At 48.0% G+C, this 18,369-nt stretch overlaps 1 protein-coding gene across 2 annotated transcripts in view; it reads right to left on the bottom strand.

Annotated features, from left to right (window-relative positions):
• WDR66 (WD repeat domain 66) overlaps positions 1-18,369 on the bottom strand; it is a 65,749-nt gene that overhangs the window by 44,327 nt on the left and 3,053 nt on the right. For both annotated transcript variants that reach the window (XM_029922339.1, XM_029922338.1), the window contains 4 exons: positions 14,424-14,564; positions 12,363-12,472; positions 5,624-5,735; positions 5,295-5,375 (listed from right to left, as the gene is read on the bottom strand). In XM_029922339.1, the coding sequence (XP_029778199.1) occupies positions 5,295-5,375; positions 5,624-5,735; positions 12,363-12,472; positions 14,424-14,564 (444 nt within the window). The remainder of the gene's footprint in view (positions 1-5,294; positions 5,376-5,623; positions 5,736-12,362; positions 12,473-14,423; positions 14,565-18,369) is intronic.

Here is an 18,369-nt window from a genome sequence, read left to right as displayed (position 1 = left end):
AGGGGGGCAAGCACTCACTCACAAGGGGACCCTCAGGAGATCCAGGTATAGGATCAACACACTGGCTAGTATGTACAAGAAAGGAGAGGGCAAAATCGGAAATCTCAGCAGATAACTCTAGTTTTAAAAAGAATCAAATGGGAATTCTAGGTCTGAAAAAAATGATTCTTAAAAAACTCAAAATAGGGGCACCTATGTGGCTCAGTCAGTTAAGCACCCGACTTTGGCTCAGGTCATGATCCCATAGTTCATGAGTTCGAGCACCACACTGGGCTCTATGCTGGCAGTGCAGAGCCCACTTCAGGTCCTCTGTCTCCCTCTCTCTCTGCTCCTCCCCCACTTTCTCTTTCTTGCAAAAATAAACATTAAAAAAAACCCTCAAAATAGAATTTAACAGAAAATTAAATATAGCCAAAGAAATGATTCGTCAGTATAAAAAGAAGACAAGTTATAGGACAAAGTATCCAGACTGAAGCATAAAAACACAAGAGAATAGAAAACATAGACAAGAAGAGGCATATATGACAAAATGAAAAGATCTAATATATGTATTATTGGAGCACCAGAAAGAGAAAAAAGAAAAAAATGTGGTAGATGTTTAAAAAGACAATATGAAGAAATTTCCAAAACTGAGGAAAGACATGACATTCCAAGTTGAAAAAACCCAGAAAGATAAGTTTTGGGTCTTAAGGCTTTTTTTTTTTTTTTAAATCTCTATGCCCCCATGTGGGGCTCCAACACATGCCCCAAGATCAAGAGTTTTATGTTCTTCCAACCAAGCCAGCCAGGAGCCCTGGTTTTGTTTTGTTATTTTAATGTTTATTTATTTTTTTTTTTAAGAGAGAGAGAGACAGAGTGTGAGCATGTGAGGGGCACAGAGAGAGAGGGAGACACAGAATCCGAAGCAGCCTCCAGGCTCTGAGCTGTCAGCACAGAAGCCAATGTGGCACTTGAACTCACAAACTGTGAGTTCATGACCTGAACTGAAGTCAGATGCTTAACCAACTGAACCACCGAGGCGCCACTAATTTTTGTGTCTTTTTAAAAGCAACAACATACCCATATACACACTTACAACATCATCAAAAATTGCTGAAAACCAGGCAGCTGAATGGTTCAGTCGATTCAATATCTGACTTCAGCCCTCTTCCACTCACATTCTGTCTCTGTCTCTCTCTCCCTCTCAAAACTAAACATTAAATTTTTTAAATATATTATTTAAAATTACAAAAAAACTCACAAAAACCTGTTGAGGGCCAACAGGAAATCTTAAGAGCAGCCAGAGGGGAAGAGGGACAAAGACACATAACTTTCAGAAGAAGGAACATTAGAACTGACAGCTGACTTCTCAGCAGAAACGGTGTAAGTCTGAAGACAATGGAATAAGATCTTGAAAGTATTGAAATAAGATAACTACCACCCTAAAATCCTATAGTTGGGAAAACAGCCTTCAAAAATAATTACCAAAAGAAATAAAAGCATGTATCCCTACAAGGCTTGTGCGTGAAAGTTCATGCAGCTCTTTTTCAACAGCCACAGACAGGAAACAACGCAAACACCTTTCAACAGCGAACAGATAAACAGATTGTGACACATCCATTCAACACACGACCCTTCAGCATTAACACGATAGAAGCCACATAAAGAATAATATCAAGAAATAAATTGTTGATACATGCAACAACATAGATGAATCTCAAAAATAAAATTGAATGAAAGAAGCCAGAGCCCCCCCCACCAAAGAGTCCATTTCTATACAATTCTAGGGCATGAAAACTAATAAAACATTAGTAAACCGAAGGGTAGATGTTGGGAGACAGATGGAGGGGACGTAGGTCTATTCCCATGACAATGGGAAGTCACTGAAGATTTTAAGAGAGGGATAAAATTTGTTTTGCTCAAGAACTACCACTCTGGGGGCCCCTAGATGGCTCAGTCGGTTGAGCGTCTGACTTTGGCTCAGGTCATGATCTCATGGTTGGCAAGTTCAAGCCCTGCATCAGGTTCTGTACTGACAACTCAAAGCCTGGAGCCTGCTACAGTTTCTGTGTGTCTCTCTCTTTGCCCCTTCCCCACTCACGCTCTGTCTCTCAAAAATAAATAAATGTAGAAAGAAAAGAAAAGAAAAGGAGAAAAGAGCAGAGAAAAGGAAACTACTGCTCTGGCTGCCATAGGAAGGTTGGTAGCAGTGCGTCGAGAGTGAACCCAAATCAGCGGGGAGGATGCTCCAGTCTCACAGGTGGATGTCGTGGCCGTGGTAACAGAAGGGAAGAAGGACCTCAGGACGTACCTTGCGGGTACACAGTACTTAAGAGTCATGGGAATGGATGAGAACACCCAGGAAGAAGGCGCAGCAAGAGGAGCACCCACAACTAAACCCCGGGGACCACCAACACATAGAAGGTGTGCAGTGAAAGAGGAAGGGCCCGCAGAGGAGCCTGGGAAAGGCCAGCCAGAGAGCAGGAAATGCCCACCGGGAGGGATGCAGCTGAGGACTTAAAAGCGCTCCTTGACTTGGAAGCACCAGGGATTGTGATAAGCAGAGTTTTGGTAGATCCGTGGGCGGGTGACAGATGGAAAACACCAAAATGTTCATCAACCGTATGATAGATAAGCCGTGTTCTACTCAAACAAGCAGAGAGTACAGAGCAGTGAAAGTTAATGACTTCCAGCTCAATGTTCAACATGGATGAGCCGCAGAAACAAGGCAGAGAGAACGAGGCAGTCATGATTCCAAATACATCAAGCTAAAACAGGGGAGGTGCGCCTGGGTGGCTCAGTCGGTTAAGCATCCGGCTTCCGGCTTCGGTTCAGGTCATGATCTCACAGTTCATGGGTTCGAGCCCCGCGTCGGGTTCTGTGCTGACAGCTAGCTCAGAGCCTGGAGCCTGCTTCGGATTCTGTGTCCCTTTCTCTCTGGCCCTCCCCTGCTCATGCTGTCTCTCTCTGTCTCTCAAAAATAAATAAAAAACATAAAAAAATTAAAAAAATTGAAAAAAACAGGGGAGACAAAATAGGAGAGTGCGGAGGGAGACGCACCTTCCCGGGGGGGAACCACAAAGGCCAGCAAGGGAGTGTGTAACACGAACCCTGGGACACCAGTCACGTTCAGGAAGCAAGGCTGGGGATGAGGTTTGGGAAGGAGACAAAGGGACTCGCAGGGTTGGGATGATGTCCTCTTACTTGACCTAGCAGTGAGCACACAGGTACATTTTGTTTTCGTCCTTAAAATGTACACATTTTGCATGGATGCCTTCTTTAGCAACGAAAATATACAGAGATCAAATATTTGGGGCACAAATAGATAACGAAGTTAGAAAGCAAGTGCAGACAGCTATTCTCAGACGTTTTACCCTGAAGAGGCGCAGAGGGCGTGGAGGGGGAGACAGAGCGTGTGTTGGCTGAGGGGGTAACAGCCCGGTGGGGGGGGCGGATCTCTGCAGGGGAGGGCCCGCGAGGACCCAGTGCACTGGGCTCTCTTACAATCAGGGAGGGATAAGAGAGGGTGGGAGGTTGGAGGCAGGTCATAGGCCTGGGGGTCAGAGCAGGCCAGTGTTTGCATCCCGTGGCTCCAGTTTCTCGATGAAATATGAAAGAAATCAGCAGCTGGGAGGAAAGAGGATGGACCAGGGAGGTAGGAGGAGGAGATGTGAGACTGTTGTCTCTAGAAACAAAAACGACAGCCTACTGGGACAGCCAGGCGGTGTTGGGAGCCCGCTCCACACCTGTGACCCAAGGCCAAATACAAGGAATCAGCTGGGTTGAGTGGCTCCAGCCACGGCCAGGCTGCCAGGGCGGACCCGGAGTCCATACCGCCTGGGGCGTCTGCACGGCTGTCCGTTGGAACTTCCCTTATGACGGCGATGTTCGAGAATCTGTGCTGTCAAAAGCGGCAGCCACTAGCCACAAAGTGGCTAATGAGCACTTGAAATGTAGTGACACTGGGGAAATGAATTTAGTTTTATTTCATTTTAATCGACCTAAACTTAAGTAGCCACAAGCATTCAGCAAAGTTTCAGGACACAAAATCGGCACACAAAAATCATTGAGTTTCTATATACAGCACTAGCAACGAGCAATCTGAGAGGGAAAGTAAGAAAATGGATCCACTGGGGCACCTGGGCGGCTCAGTCAGCTAAGTGCCTGACTTCGGCTCAGGTCATGATCTCGCAGTCTATGGGTTCAAGCCCTGCATCAGGCTCTTTGCTGACAGCTCAGAGCCTGGAGTCTGCTTCGGATTCTGTGTCTCCCTCTCTCTCTCTGTCCCTCCCCCACCCCCATTAATGCTCTGTCTGTCTCTCTCTCTCAAAAATAAATAAACATTAAAAAATTTTTTTAATAAAATGGATCCACTTATAATGGTATAAAAACACTTCGGAATAAAGTGAGGTGTAAGATTTGTACACTACAAACTATAAAAGACTGCTGAAGGAGATTCAAGAAGACATAAATAAACAGGAAGACATCTTGTGCCACTGGATTGTTCAGAGACCAATAACGTTCCAAAGTGATCTACAGACTCGACGCAATCTCTGTCAAAATCCCAGAGGCGTTTTTTTTACAGCAAAACAGAAACCCACACATGGGTGGCAGCCACCCAATCTATCAGTTCAGCTTAGAAAACCTCTACGGAAACTTTTTTCAGGAAAGCGGAGGAAAGTTGGGGGTCGGAAGGAGAGAAACAGACATAAAGCGGCAGCGTGCTGCGTGCCTGGCAGAGCCCGGTCACCCAGCCCCTGTGACCAGGTCCCAGGCCTGGCGAGCCGGGTGCACAACGTGCAGTGTCTGGAGCCTAGCAGGCGCTCAGCAAGCGTGTGATGGCCAAAGGGTGGAAGTATGAGTAAGACAATGCAGAACGCCGGGGTAAACTTCGTGGGTGTCCTCGGCAAGTCACTTCAAGCAAACAGAGACTAATAATAACCTCCCGACATGAAGAGCAGCTCAGAGCACGCCTCTGGAATAAGAAAGGGTGCTCGCTGGTGACTTCAGACAAATTATCTAACAATTAAGAGTAGCATTCCACCAACGTTACTAAAATAGTAACTCCTTCCCAGCATGTTCGCATGGATCGCGTGTAAAGATTTAGCAGAACCTGGCACGTAACAAGTGCTCAAAAAACTATTGCCACTATCATCAAAAATAAAACGAGATCGTGGAGATGCAAGTGGTTTGTTTGGTTGTTTTTGTACAACCTCTCGCGCCCCGTAACAAAACTCTGGTAAAACAGAAAGTGGGTTCTGACCTGGGCTCAGCGTCCCTGCGAGCAGAGCTTTACAGCCTCGAATCGAGCTCACCTGAAACCCATATTCTTTGGGAAGGTCAAGGGTACACGCCGGCGTTTCCACTGCTGAAGTCCACCTCCAGATGCACACTTTCTGTGAGTAACAGCAGAGGAGAATGAGAAAGTTCCTGAAGAGGTACCCACGCCTCTCTGGCAACCCTGTAACCTCGGTTAACTGAGGACGGCGCTCTGAGCCGAGCCACAGGCAGAGAGCCCCTGACAAGGTGCCATGGAGTCTGGTCACGGAGCGTCACAGCTGCCCTGTGGCCTGCGCAGAGCCACCCCCCGGGATACACTCAACAGCCAGCCCGCCTGCTGAGGCCGACCCGCAGGGCCCTGCACCTGGATTTCCGCATCTGAGATGGTGGCCAGATACTTGGCGTCCGGGGTGATGGCGATGGCCCCAATGCCGTTGCCTTCCGGGCAGCTGTCAAATATTGTGTGCACAGGAATGCTGCAAAACAGGCCTGGGGAATGAGCATTTGCTGAGGTCTGCCTTGCTTCCCAGGGGGACTCACTTCAAAAGCATAACCGCTGTGGAGAAACAAACTGTGGTCCAGGCATGCAGCGGACAGTGCCTCGGCCATAGAAAGCCCTGGTGCGCTTCACAGGCCGTGTTCTGTGAGTGAGCCCTGAAAACATCGCGCGAAGTGACAGAAGCTGGCCACAAAGACCATGTACTGCATAAGTCCGTCAATAAGAAATGTCCAGAATTAGAAAATCCAGAGGGGCAGAAAGCAGACTGGTGGCTGCTGGGGGCTGGGGGAGAGGGGGACCGGGCTTCCTTTTGTTGGAGGCAGAAATATTTTGGAACTAGATACAGGTGGTGGGAGCACAACATTCTACATGTACTAAAGGCCAGTGGATGGCACGCTTTAAATTTTGTTTTATGTTCGTTTTTTTTTTTGAGAGAGAAAGACAGAGAGTGAGCAAGGGAGGGGCAGAAGAGAGGGAGACACAGAATCCCAAGCAGGCTCCAGGCTCTGAGCTGTCAGCACAGAGCCTGACGCGGGGCTCAAACTCAACGAACTATCAGATCATGACCTGAGCCCAAGTCAGATGCTTAACCGACTGAGCCACCCAGCACCCCTGGATTGGCACACTTTAAAGCGGTTCACTTAAGGCGCGTCTAGGTGACTCACTTGAGCATTCAACTCTTGACTTTGGCTCAAGTCATAATCCCAGGGTGTGGAACTGAGCCTCACAACAGGCTCTGAGCTGAATGTGGAACCTGCTAAAGATTCTCTCTCTCCCTCTGCCCCTCTTCCCAAAGTGCGTGCTCTCTCTCTAAAATAAAATAAAAAATAACGTAAAAAAATAAGAGTTACTTTTACATTATGTGAATTTTACCTCAAGTAAAAAAAATAAGTAAACAGAGGTGCCTGGGTGGCTCAGTCGGTTAAGCATCTGACTTTAGCTCAGGTCATGATCTCATAGCTTATGAGTTCGAGCCCCACGTTGGGCTGACAGCTCAGAGCCTGGAGCCTGCTTCGGATTCTATGTCTCCCTCTCTCTGTGCCCTCCCCCACTCATACTCTGTCTCTCTCTCAAAAGAAAAAAACAACCATTAAAAAAAAAGTAAGTAAAACTGACTCGTTATCTTGTAAATGTGTGATGTGCTCTTTTAATGAAGTCTGTCAGTGGTCATTGAATGCTGATTCTGTGCCCGGCACAAAGGATGGAAAACTGGAAAAAGATACCTAGGACAATCCCGGGCTCCCAGGAAAACGAGCGTGCTCCACACCGCTGCCCGCCCCGCACCGCGAGTGGGAGTGTAAACCAGCACAGGCTTTCTGGACAGCAGTTTCACTGCATCTATCAAAATTTTAAATGGATATGCCCTATGACCCAACAATTCCCCCACTAGGACTTTTTTCCAGAAAAATAATAGCAAAAGTAAACAGAGATAATCTCATAGTCACCGTGGCTCTGCTTTAATGGCAAAAAAAAAAAAAAAGAAACCAGTCTGGAAACACCACCAATATCCACGGATGTGGAAATTGTTTAAAACTATTATGACAGGTGGTGCGCCTGGTGGCTCAGTCGGTTAAGCTTCTGACTCTTGATTTCGGCTCAGGTCATGATCGCACAGTGCGTGAGCTCAAGACCCACATGGGGCTCTGTGCCGACAGTGAGGAGCCTGCTTGGGATTCCCTCTCTCTGTCTGCCCCTCCCCTGCTCATGCTCTCTCGCTCAAAATAAATAAACTTAAAAATAAATAAAATACAAAAATAAAATAAATTAAAAGTATATTATGACATAACGGCATAAGGAAAAACTATGCTACTTTTAAAAAGAAGGAGATAGAGGTGGGAAGGTGTCCAAATTTTGTGAAAAAAGCAAATTGCGAAACAGTACACAGAGCGTCGTCCTGAGTGGGGGAGAGTGTGCGTGCGTTTACGTGCATAGGAGAGTCTGGAGGAATGGACTCCAAACCAAGCAAGGGGGACTCTGGAGCTGGGCTTGGGTGCGGAGGGACTTCGGTTTGCTGTTTGTCACTCACTTCTGTACTGAGTCACCGGCAAGACGAAGGAGGCCCGTCACTAACATCTGAGAGCCAGAGAAAGGCAGGAGACAGAGAAGCAAGGATGGCAGAGGTGTGAGGGGAGGGCGGCCCTGACTTGCCCTGGAAGTGACAGGGACAGGGGACGGATGGCTCCTATTGTTTTTCATTACACAGCCTTGCCCTTCGGGGGCCCCAACTGGCTGAGACCAGGTCTCTGCCCCAGCTGAGGACCTGGCCGGGTCCCTGTCGCCGGGAAGTCCTCCCCCCCCCCCGCCAAATTCACGAGGGCAGGCAGTCCCCAAGTCACTACAAACGCCAGCGCGACGCCCTTGGGGGGAAACGCGTCTCATCCCTGCAGGCGTTGAGAACCCAGGCTGGAGCAGGGCTGTCCGCTGGGCCAGCACCACAACGTCTCTGCTTAGAGAGCCTGGGCGGTCTGTTTAGGCACAGTGATGTTTAAGAGAACCTAACGTCTCAGAGGCTCTGACGGATTAGATTTGTGATTCTAATTCAAGGTCTGTCGTTGATTTAGACTTATGATTTCAAATTCAAATCGCACTGGGTTTACAAACAATATTAGAATACTTACGAGAACTTAAAATTTGCCATTGCTATGTCTAATTTATTAGATTTACAAGAATTACTTAAGTATGGGTGAAGGGTTAGTTTTTTTTAATCAGACTACTAAAGAACTTAAAGATAAAACCAAATATAGTCAATTTCTAAGTGCAGTTTTAAAATGCTTAAAAGGAGTTAATAATCAGATTTGTGAGTTGGGGCCAAACATTAATCAAAATCCCCTTGAAGGCAGTTGCAAAAATGTGCTAGATTTATAAAAAGAGTTAAGATTTGTAAGTTGAACAAACAGCTTAAGGAAAAACTGTGGGTTTTAGTTTATAACTTTAATAAAGTGAATATTAATTCTAAAACCAAATAATCTTTTCTGGGCCCCAAAGTCATCATTTACTATATCATAAAACTCATATCGACATATTGAATTGGTAACCGCAGGTGAGCTTTACTTTGTAATTGGGGGGGAAATCGCTGCCAGAGTCCCCCCCAGTCTAGTGGGGGAGACAGGTCTACAAGCAAGAGAAAAGCAAAGAAGAAACACTCTCTAAGGGGCCCAGCGGTGCCCGGGCAAGGGGGGCTATGAGGGACGCACACCTGAGGGGCCCGCTTACCTGCTGCAGACTCTGACAGTAACGCTCCCTCATGTGTTAAGTCGGATGTCCCAGTACTTGCAGCGGAAAGGATGTGACAGCCACAGATGACAGCTCGTCACGCAGACGGGGAATTTCACTTTCTGGGGGACGTGTTCCCATGGCTGTGCCCCAGGGCGCGTATTCCCTGTGACACGGGCTGGGTTGGCAAGGGGCAGCCTCCGAATGGGTTTAAGCAGGTGAGAAACACAAGCAGACTGTGGGTTTGGGAAAAGATCACGCCCGGCCTGCTATGGAGCTGGCACCTGAGTGGCTCGGGGGGTTGAGCATCTGACTTTTGATACGATCCCAGGGTCGTGGGACTGAGCCCCATGTCTGATTCCACACTGAGCTTAGAGCCTCCTTAAAACTCTCTCTCTCTTTCTCTTTCTCCCTCTGCCCCCCTCTCTGCAGCTCATGCTATCTCTCTAAAAAAAAAAAAAAAAGTTGGGGGGCGCCTGGGAGGCTCAGTGGGTTAAGCATCCGACTCTTAACTTTGGCTCAGGTCATGATGTCACGGTTCATGAGTTCGAGCCCCATGTCAGACTCTGCTGTCAGCTTGGGATTCTCTGCCTCCTCGTCCTCTGCCCCTCTCCCACTTGTGCATGTTTTCTCTCTCTCTCTCTCTCTCTCTCTCTCAAAATAAATAAATAAACAAATAAACTTTTTAAAATATGCTGTGGAGAAAAACCACATGATGGCACATGATGATATGCCTAAGTTTGTATATAAGACGACAGCAAATGTCCTGGAAGGAAATACACCAAACTGACTACCTGTGGGAAGAGGACTAAGATCAGAGACGGAGCCAAAGGACATGTTAGCTCTCAATTAAAATGATTTTTTTCATTGAGCCTGGGTGGCTCAGTCAGTTGGGGTGTCTGTGGCTCAGGTCATGATCTCACAGTTCGTGAGTTTGAGCCCTAGATCGGGCTCTGTGCTGACAGCTCGGACCCTGGAGCCTGCTTCGGATTCTGTCTCCCTCTCCCTGCCCCTCACCCACTAATGCCTCTCCCCCACTCTGTCTGTCTCTCTCAAAAATAAATAAACATTTAAAAATTTTGATAAAATGATTTTTAGGCAGCTCCAGGGTAGCTCAGTCCATTGTGTCCAACTTTTGATTTTGATTCAGGTCATGACCTCATGGTTCATGAGTTCAAGCCTCGTACTGGGCTCTGTGCTGACAGTGTGGAGCCTACTTGAGATTCTCTTGCGCTTTCTCTCTCTGTCCCTCCCCTGCTCACTCGCTCATTCCCCCCCTTCTCACAAATATAAATAAACATCTAAAAAATATAAATAGATTTTTTAAACTCAACAGATGAACAGATAAGCAGCCAGCAGAAGAAAGGACGCAGTGGCTCAAGCCGCCGCACAGAACCACCCTGGGAACAAGCTGAAGGAGAGAAGGCGCACGAAAAGCCACGTACGATTCCACCAACGCGAACAGCAACAGGCAAGTCTACGGAGACAGAAGGAGATCGGGGACAGCAGGGGGAGGGAAGGGGGGGCTCCCCTGCACAGTTTCTGGTTTGGGGGGGTGATGAAAATGTTCTGGAAACAGTGGTGAGGTTGCATAATACCGTGAATGCAATTAACGCCACTGAATTATACACTTAAAAATCATGAAGATGGTCCATTTTATGTTATGTATACTTTGCTACGATAGAACACAATCAGGGTCCAGGCGTGAGGCTGCAGGGGAGGACACCAGGTGGGGGGTGCGGCTACAGGGCTGGGTTCGGAAGGCACCTAGGAAGGGATGCCATCAGGCTTGGGGACATTTTAGCAGGAGATTCCACGGGACGTCCAGATGGAACGTTCTCCAGCACCTTCCTCATCAGGGAAAACAGTAAGTATTAAGGTGGTTATTTTTTTTTTTGATGTTTATTTATTTTTGAGAGAGAGGGATGGCGGGGGAGGGTCAGGGGGAGAGGAGGACAGAGGATCTGAAGTGGGCTCTGCGTTGACAGCAGATGGCCTGATGCAGGGCTCAAACTCACAAACCCCAAGATCATGACACGAGCCGAAGCCGGACGGACACTTATCTGACTGAGCCACGCGGGTGCCTCAATATTGGGGCGCTATTGAGATGAAGACGGGTGGCTTCCAGCCCCAGGTCTGCTCTGTCCTGGTTGGAAGAATACCAACGCCTCCTCAGGCCACAGTTAAGGAAAGACCAGAGGAGGCGAGACTCAGGAGAGTCTGAGGAGGAAGAGGAGGTAAGTCGGATGAGAACCCGGAGGCGTGGCATCAGAGAAGCCAAGGAAATGAAGAGTGCAAATGCCACGGAGACGTCCCTAAGATGAGGACCAGGATTAGGTAACATGGTCCTATGCGGGTCACTGGTCACCTGGGGGACCTGTGTCTTTGAAGATCCAGTATAACTTTCCAGAACACTCGAGAGCATTAAACACACCTCCTTCCTAATCTAGCCCCACTGGACTCGTCCAGCCCGATGTCACCCCCTAACCTGACCAGGGCTTTACAATCTTGTCAACTAATCCAGCATCGCTCTCTGCCTCTAGGACCAGGAACTAAAAAAGAAAACTCACATACAAGCCATCTGTCACGGGCCAGGTAGTGTGTCTACTGGTCTCCACGACAGTCGTGTGAGGGAAGTGTGGTGGGTTGAAGGGTCACATCCACCCAGAACCTGAGACTCTGAGTGTTGTGTGGGGATCGGGTCTCAGCAGATGTCGTTTGTTCAGAGGAGGTCCTACTGCATTAGGAGGGACCTTACATTCAATGACTGCTGAGCTCCCAGAAGAGGGACACGGAGAGACACGCAGGGGAAAATGCCGTGTGAAGACAGAGGCAGCGACTAGAGCGATCAGTCTACCAGTAAGACCGCCAGCCACCAGCGGCAGCTGGGAGGGGAGCCCCAGAAGGTACCAGCCCCGCAGGCACCCTGATTTCACACTTCTGGCCTCGTGAACTGTGAGAGAACAACTTGCTGTCATTTAGGCCCCTCTGCATGTGGCGACTTCTGAGAGCAGCCCAAGGACACCAGAGCAGAAGGTAACATTAGCCTCCAAGGTAACATTAGCCTCCTCCTTGGGGAAGGTCCCTTCACGTCTCGGGGCCGCCGAGCTGGGTTTGTGTGAGTCAACCTCCCTCAGCCCCGTCTGCTCTGGGACGCCGCCAAATGAAGTTTCTGGGCCTCAAGAGCCAAGAATTGTGAATGGGAAATTCACCAAGGTAACGTCACTCAAGGCAACAAGATGGCCGGCCTCTTCCAGGCCGCTTCGCCCCTCACCCTGCCTCCCTCCCATCACTGGCTTCTGCACGCCCAGGCCGGCGTTGCTCGTCCGTCCTGGGCCCCGGGGTGGACGCACAACACTAAGCAGGGAAAGCACGACAGTGCCAAGCCTACCCGGTAAGGGAGTCCCATATAATTATCAGGCAGCTGGGCCCTTTGTCGGCCGTGGCAATCCACCGCCTATCTTCACTGACGCAGAGGCAGGAGATCACGTTGGAGTGGCCCTGCAGAAATGGAGAGAAAATGCTTTGAAACGTCAAGGACACGGCTCAGGCTTGGCACTGGTAGGAGTGGCTGGGGCCCCAGAGAGAGACCGGAGCTCCCCCTCCAGGATCATCTGGCCGAAAATTCCATGCCCACTGGCTTTCCCTGGTCTTTCTCCATAGCCAGGCGGGTCCACATTTTCTCCCCCTCAAAACGCCAAGATAACCCCCACCCCCCACAAGAATAGGGGCTTCCTACGGGTGTAGGCATGTCCCCGACTCTTAACCCAGGTTGAGAATAAATGTTGGGGTTCTGCCCTGTCTGCCGGAACCTCCCTGCTGACCTCATCTCCCTCAGTGTCCACATCGGGTCACTGCACAGCTCTGCAGAAAAAGGCTCTTCACTGGTCTACCTGCTTTAATTTCTAGCTCCCTACAACCCTTTCCCAGTAGCTGGAATCTTCTGGAAACACAGACAAAATGGTAGTGCTCTCTGCCAGGAAATAGCCTGTTTCCTCCCTTCTTCGTCTCCCCTTGCTCACTCTGCACCAGCCATACAGGCCTCCTTTCTGGGCCCCACGCCCAGGCCCGCAAACTCAGTCTAAAATTTCCTCCCCAACCTGTCCCTGGTTGGCTCATTCTCATCAGTCAGATCTTGGCCTCAAGGGCAGGTCTGCACTCCCAGCCGACCCAGCCTGAGGTCCGGCTCTCACTCTTGACCTATCCCCTACAGCATTCGCACATTTCCTTTGGAGGGCTTGTTATAATCCGTAATTACATATTTATGAGAAAGTAAGCTCCGCGAGGTAGGAGACTGGATCTGTTTTGCTCATGACTACGGACCCAGAATCTGAAACGTGGACGTTATGAGAAATACCTGTGGAATGAATGAATGAATGAATGGATGGTCAAGGCCACTCACGGCCAGCTCCCTCTGAGTGGGGCTGGACACCTGCTCGTTCCTGCTGCCTCCTGACTCTCCCTCCTCCCTGTGCCGTCACCACTGTGCTCAGCGCCACACACTCAGCTGGGTTGCGCGGAGGGGTGCTGGCTGGTTTTGCGTGTGTTTCTGGACTTCTAGAGAGCAACTGCCTCCAGCTGCACCCACGTGGTTTGGATCCCTGGCACAATGGGCTTTTGGAAAAATCCTTTATGATGTTTTTGACCTAGATATTGATTAAGGAAGGTCCTCATTAAAATACATGTCCGCTGAAAAGGGTAACAGTGAACTCTTCACCCGGTTAATGAGTGGAGAGTCAGAAAAGTCTAAGAAAAGAGGACATTTGGTTAGGTAAATGATGAAAATGTCAGGAATGGAGGAAGCGGGGGGGGGGTAGGCATGTGGGACACTCAAGCAGGCACAGGGGGCACTGAAAATAAAGGAAGGTGCTCAAGGCAGGAAGGGACAGGACGACAACCAACCTACTCAATACTTCCGGGTCAGGGGACTGTATTCAAGTCTTGGCTTCACGTGCACTCAGGCAAGTCAGTTAACCTGCTCTGAGCCTCAGTTTTGTTCTTCTGTAAAATGGGGATATTAACACCCACTTCTCAGCATGATTATGAAGATCAGTGAATGCTCTTTTCAACCTGCAAAGGGTTGGAATCCCTGCTGAAGCCTTTTGCGTTCCCCCTGGATCAGTGGCGACAACATGACCTAGCCTGACCGCATTTTTAGGGTAATGCAAAACCACCAGAAAAACCCCAGATGCTTTAAGTTCTTGTGGCTATAGGATTAAAATCAATTGCTATTTGTTAATTGATTCTGAATAGGATCAGAGAGACAATGAGTAATAAAATGTGTTTCTAAAGACAAGATTTGCTATAGTTCAAAACAGAGTCCGGAAAACATGATAGTGATATATAATGAAGTCAGCCCTTACAATAAAAAACAAAAGGCTATATTCTAGTGAAAGAAAACCTCTCTTACTTGTAATAAAACAAAAAACAGAACACAAAAACTCTTGCGTACCTGAAGATGGTGCTGATTATTCTTGAAAACGTTGTGGATGACTGCTGTGTGAGCACGGACGTACAGAAGAACTCTCTGGTTTTCGTCTCGAATGTAGTAAACGGGAAGAGAACTGTTCCAGCCGAAGGACCAAGTCAAGGTCTGGAAGACAAAGGTAAAACCAGCAAGATAACACCGTGCCCAGCCCAGAGCTGTGACGCCAGGCGCTCCTGGCCCAGCCTCTGGAGGGGGCAGATTTCACACCATCAGGTCCGAAGAAGTGGAATTGCTCCAAGAAAGTCCTCAGCCACATGCTACCGTGTGGAGAACCCTTGAAGTCATGGCACTGCGTGAAAGAGGCCAGACACAGAGTGTGTGATTCCACCCGCAGAGACAGAAAATAGAGGAGTGGCTGTGGGGGGCTGGAAGAGGGGGCAGAGAGTGACCATTAGAGGGATGGACTTCTTTTGTGGGGGATGAAAATGTTCTGGAATTACACAGTGGCAATGGTTGCACACCCTTGTGAACAGGCTAAAAACTAATGAATTGTACACCTTACAAGGTAAATTCTGGTGCACCTGAGTGGCTCAGTTGGTTAAGTGTCCAACTCTTGATTTTGGCTCAGGTCACGATCTCACAGTTTGTCGTGGGTTTGATAACCCTGCAGGTGCAAAGCCTGCTTGGGATTCTCTCTCTCCCTCTTTCTCTCTCTGACCCTACCCTGCTTGCTCGCTGTCTCAAAATAAATAAATAAACTTAAAAAAATGTTTAAGGGTAAATTCCACAAGGACGGAGAGGAACTGGAAGCATGGTGCACTCTTGGTGGGAATGTGAAATAGCACAGCTGCCATGGAAACGCGACGGGGATTCCTCAAAAACCTGAAAACAAAATTACCGTATAATGCAGCAATCACACTTCTGCTGGTACACCTCAAAGAACTGAAAGCAGGGTCTCAAAGAAACATTCGTACACCCAAGTTCACGGCAGCATCCTTCACAAAAGCAGAAAGGTAGGGGCACCTGGGTGGCTCTGTTGGCTAAGCGCTCACTTTAGCTCAGGTCATGATCTTACAGTCCGTGAGTTCGAGCCCCATCGGGCTCTGTGCTAACAGCTCAGAACTTGGAGCCTGCTTCAGATCCTGTGTCTCCCTCTCTTTCTCCACCCCTCCCTGGCTCGTACTCTGTCTTTCTCTCTCAAAAATAAATAAACGTTAAAAAAAGAAAAAAGCAAAAAGTAGAGGCCACCCAAGTGTCCCTTGATTGATGAATGGATAAACAAAATATGAATATTATTCAGTGTTCAAAAGGAAGGAGGTCTGACATACTCTACAACAGGGATAAACCTTGAGGACGTCGTGTAAGTGAGATCCACCTGTCACAACAAAACAAATACTGGATGGTTCCAATTACGGGAAGTCCCTAGAGGAGTCAGATCCATAGAGACAGAAAGTAGGATGGCGGTTGCCAGGGGCTGGGCTGGGGAATAGGGAGTTGTTGTTTAATGGGTAGGGAGTTTGGGTTTTGCAAGGTGAGTTCCAGGCACTGGCTGCACCGCAGTGGGAAGGTACTTACTACTACGCTGTATACTTGAAATGGTAAAGACGGGGGCTCAGTGGGGTCGGCATCTGACTCCGCTCAGGCCACCGTCTTACCGTTCGTGAGTTTGAGCCCTGCGTCAGGCTCTGTGCTGTCAGCATGGAGTCTGCTTGGGGTTCTCTCTCTCTCTCTCTCTGCCCTTCTGCCACTCATATTCATGCATGCTCTCTCTCTCTCTCAAAATAAATAAACATAAAAAAATAACAACAACAGACCGAGATGGGCTCATCAACTGTGACAAACGCCCCATGCTAATGCAAGTTATTAGCGAAAGGAGAACCAGGATGGAGGAGGCACAAGGGAGAGGAGAATTCTCCTTTTCGTTCAGTTTGCTACAAGCCTAAACTGCTCAAAAACAGAGTCCATTTAGGGGTGCCTGGTGGCTCAGTCAGTAGAGTGTGCAACTACTGATCTCAGGGTCATGAGTTCCAGCCCCACGCTGGGCATAGAAATTACTTTTAAAAATTTAGTCCATTTAAAAAACTAACGCCAGGCGCCTGGGTGGCTCAGTCAGTTAAGCATCCAACTCTTGATTTCAGATCAGATCATGATCTCATTGTTTGTGGGATCGAGCCCTGGGTCTGGCTCTGTGCTGACACTCCGAGCCTCTGAGATTCTCTCTCTCTGTCCATCTGCCCTTCCCCAGCTCTCATGTTCTCTGTTACTCAAAATAAATAAGATTTTAAAAAATTAACTAAGGCGAATCAATCGAATGTGGTGGCATCTAAAGCGATGGCTAAGTGATTAGAGATTTTTAGTAACTCGTTCGTTATTAACAGAATCTCCTTGTTCAAGCAGCGCTCACATTAGTTGAAAGCACACAGCATTCACTGCATTTTGCACTCATGGTGACTGAGCACGCGCATAGCCACATCTCACGGCAATCTTCTAAAACATGAAAACAAAACGTCATTGTCAAAGCCAGAATTGACTACATTGGACAGTCACAAGATTCTCATAAATGCATGAGACCCTTCTTTCTTGCCTGGAGACAGTATCCTTGGTTATGCCTATTTACCACGAGCACTGTGAGTTATTCCAGGCCTTTGGGATGAGGCAGGGGACCCCAAAGGAAAAGGAGGGTGCTGTGGGAACAGAGATTCAGAAGCACACTCACTGAAGCACCTCTGATGAGAACATGAAATCAGAAGGAAAATAAGTGGCCATGAAAAATAGGGAAATGGTTGAATTTAAAATGAGGAAATGGGGGCGCCTGGGTGGCTCAGTCATTTAAGCATCCGACTTCAGCTCAGGGCATGATCTTAAGTTCATGGGTTCAAGCCCTGTGTCGGGCTCTGTGCTGACAGCTCAGAGCCTGGAGCCTGCTTCAGATTCTGTGTCTCCCTCTCTCTTTGCCCCTCACCCAATCACGCTCTGCCTCTCTCAAAAATAAATAAACATTTAGAAAAAAAATTTTAATGAGGAAATGGATTTACATTCACTGATATAACAAAAAATCCTCCAAGATATCTAGTATATCTTAATCTTTAACTCCACTTAATGTGGAAAAACACTCCGTGGACATGCAGAATCTCTCACTGGTAAAAAGCACAAAAACTAATGTGTGCTATGGTGTGTGCATGCACGCTCATGGGAGCGTACAGATAACGGGTCTGTAGATGCACAGAAAAAGGTCTGGAAAGATCCACAGTTATACCAAACCGTAATGGCAGTGACCTCGGGGAACTGGGATGGGCGTGGTCAGTGTGAGAAGGGGACTCTGCTTTGTTTAATTTTATATATATATATAATATATATGGAGCACCTATTAATTTTAACAGAAAGGAAAAACAATACAGGAATGGGAAAAGAAAGAAGGTGTATTCAAGGCACAGAGGGAGGTTTGGTTTGAAGTGAGCCCAAGGTTACCAGGAGACCCCAACTCCTGGCACAAAGGTCCCGTGGTCTCATTAGTGCTATGACCTGAGGTCTCGTTAGCTGGCTAAACAAGACAAAAGTCTTCAAGGGCTCTAAAACTTAATTATTCTTTCTTTGAGACAGAACCGTCACAAGCTTTGACCTTGAACTCCACTGCTCAAAGTAAGCCAAGTGCGCAGAAAGGAGGCCGTCAGGTGTCTGCACTTCTCACTCGACATTTTCCAGTGCCCTCATCGGCATTATCACCATCACCACCATCATCATCATCTACTTGTTGACACCCAAGTGCACCCTATGTGTTCGGAACTACATTAAACACTTTCTATACATTCAGTCACTTACAAACCTTCCACAGGCTGACTCTACAGGGAAAAAAGAACCGGAGATGAATCCTGGGAGGCAATTTTCAGTAGCAGATGGAGGAAGGAGGGGAAAAACTCTCCTCTCCCTTCTCTTGGTAAATGATAATATTTTTATTCCTCACAGATGGCGC

Source organism: Suricata suricatta, chromosome 14 (assembly GCF_006229205.1).
Source record: "Suricata suricatta isolate VVHF042 chromosome 14, meerkat_22Aug2017_6uvM2_HiC, whole genome shotgun sequence".
NCBI classification, from domain to species: Eukaryota; Metazoa; Chordata; class Mammalia; order Carnivora; family Herpestidae; genus Suricata; species Suricata suricatta.
This window is presented reverse-complemented; position numbering and strand designations above follow the sequence as displayed.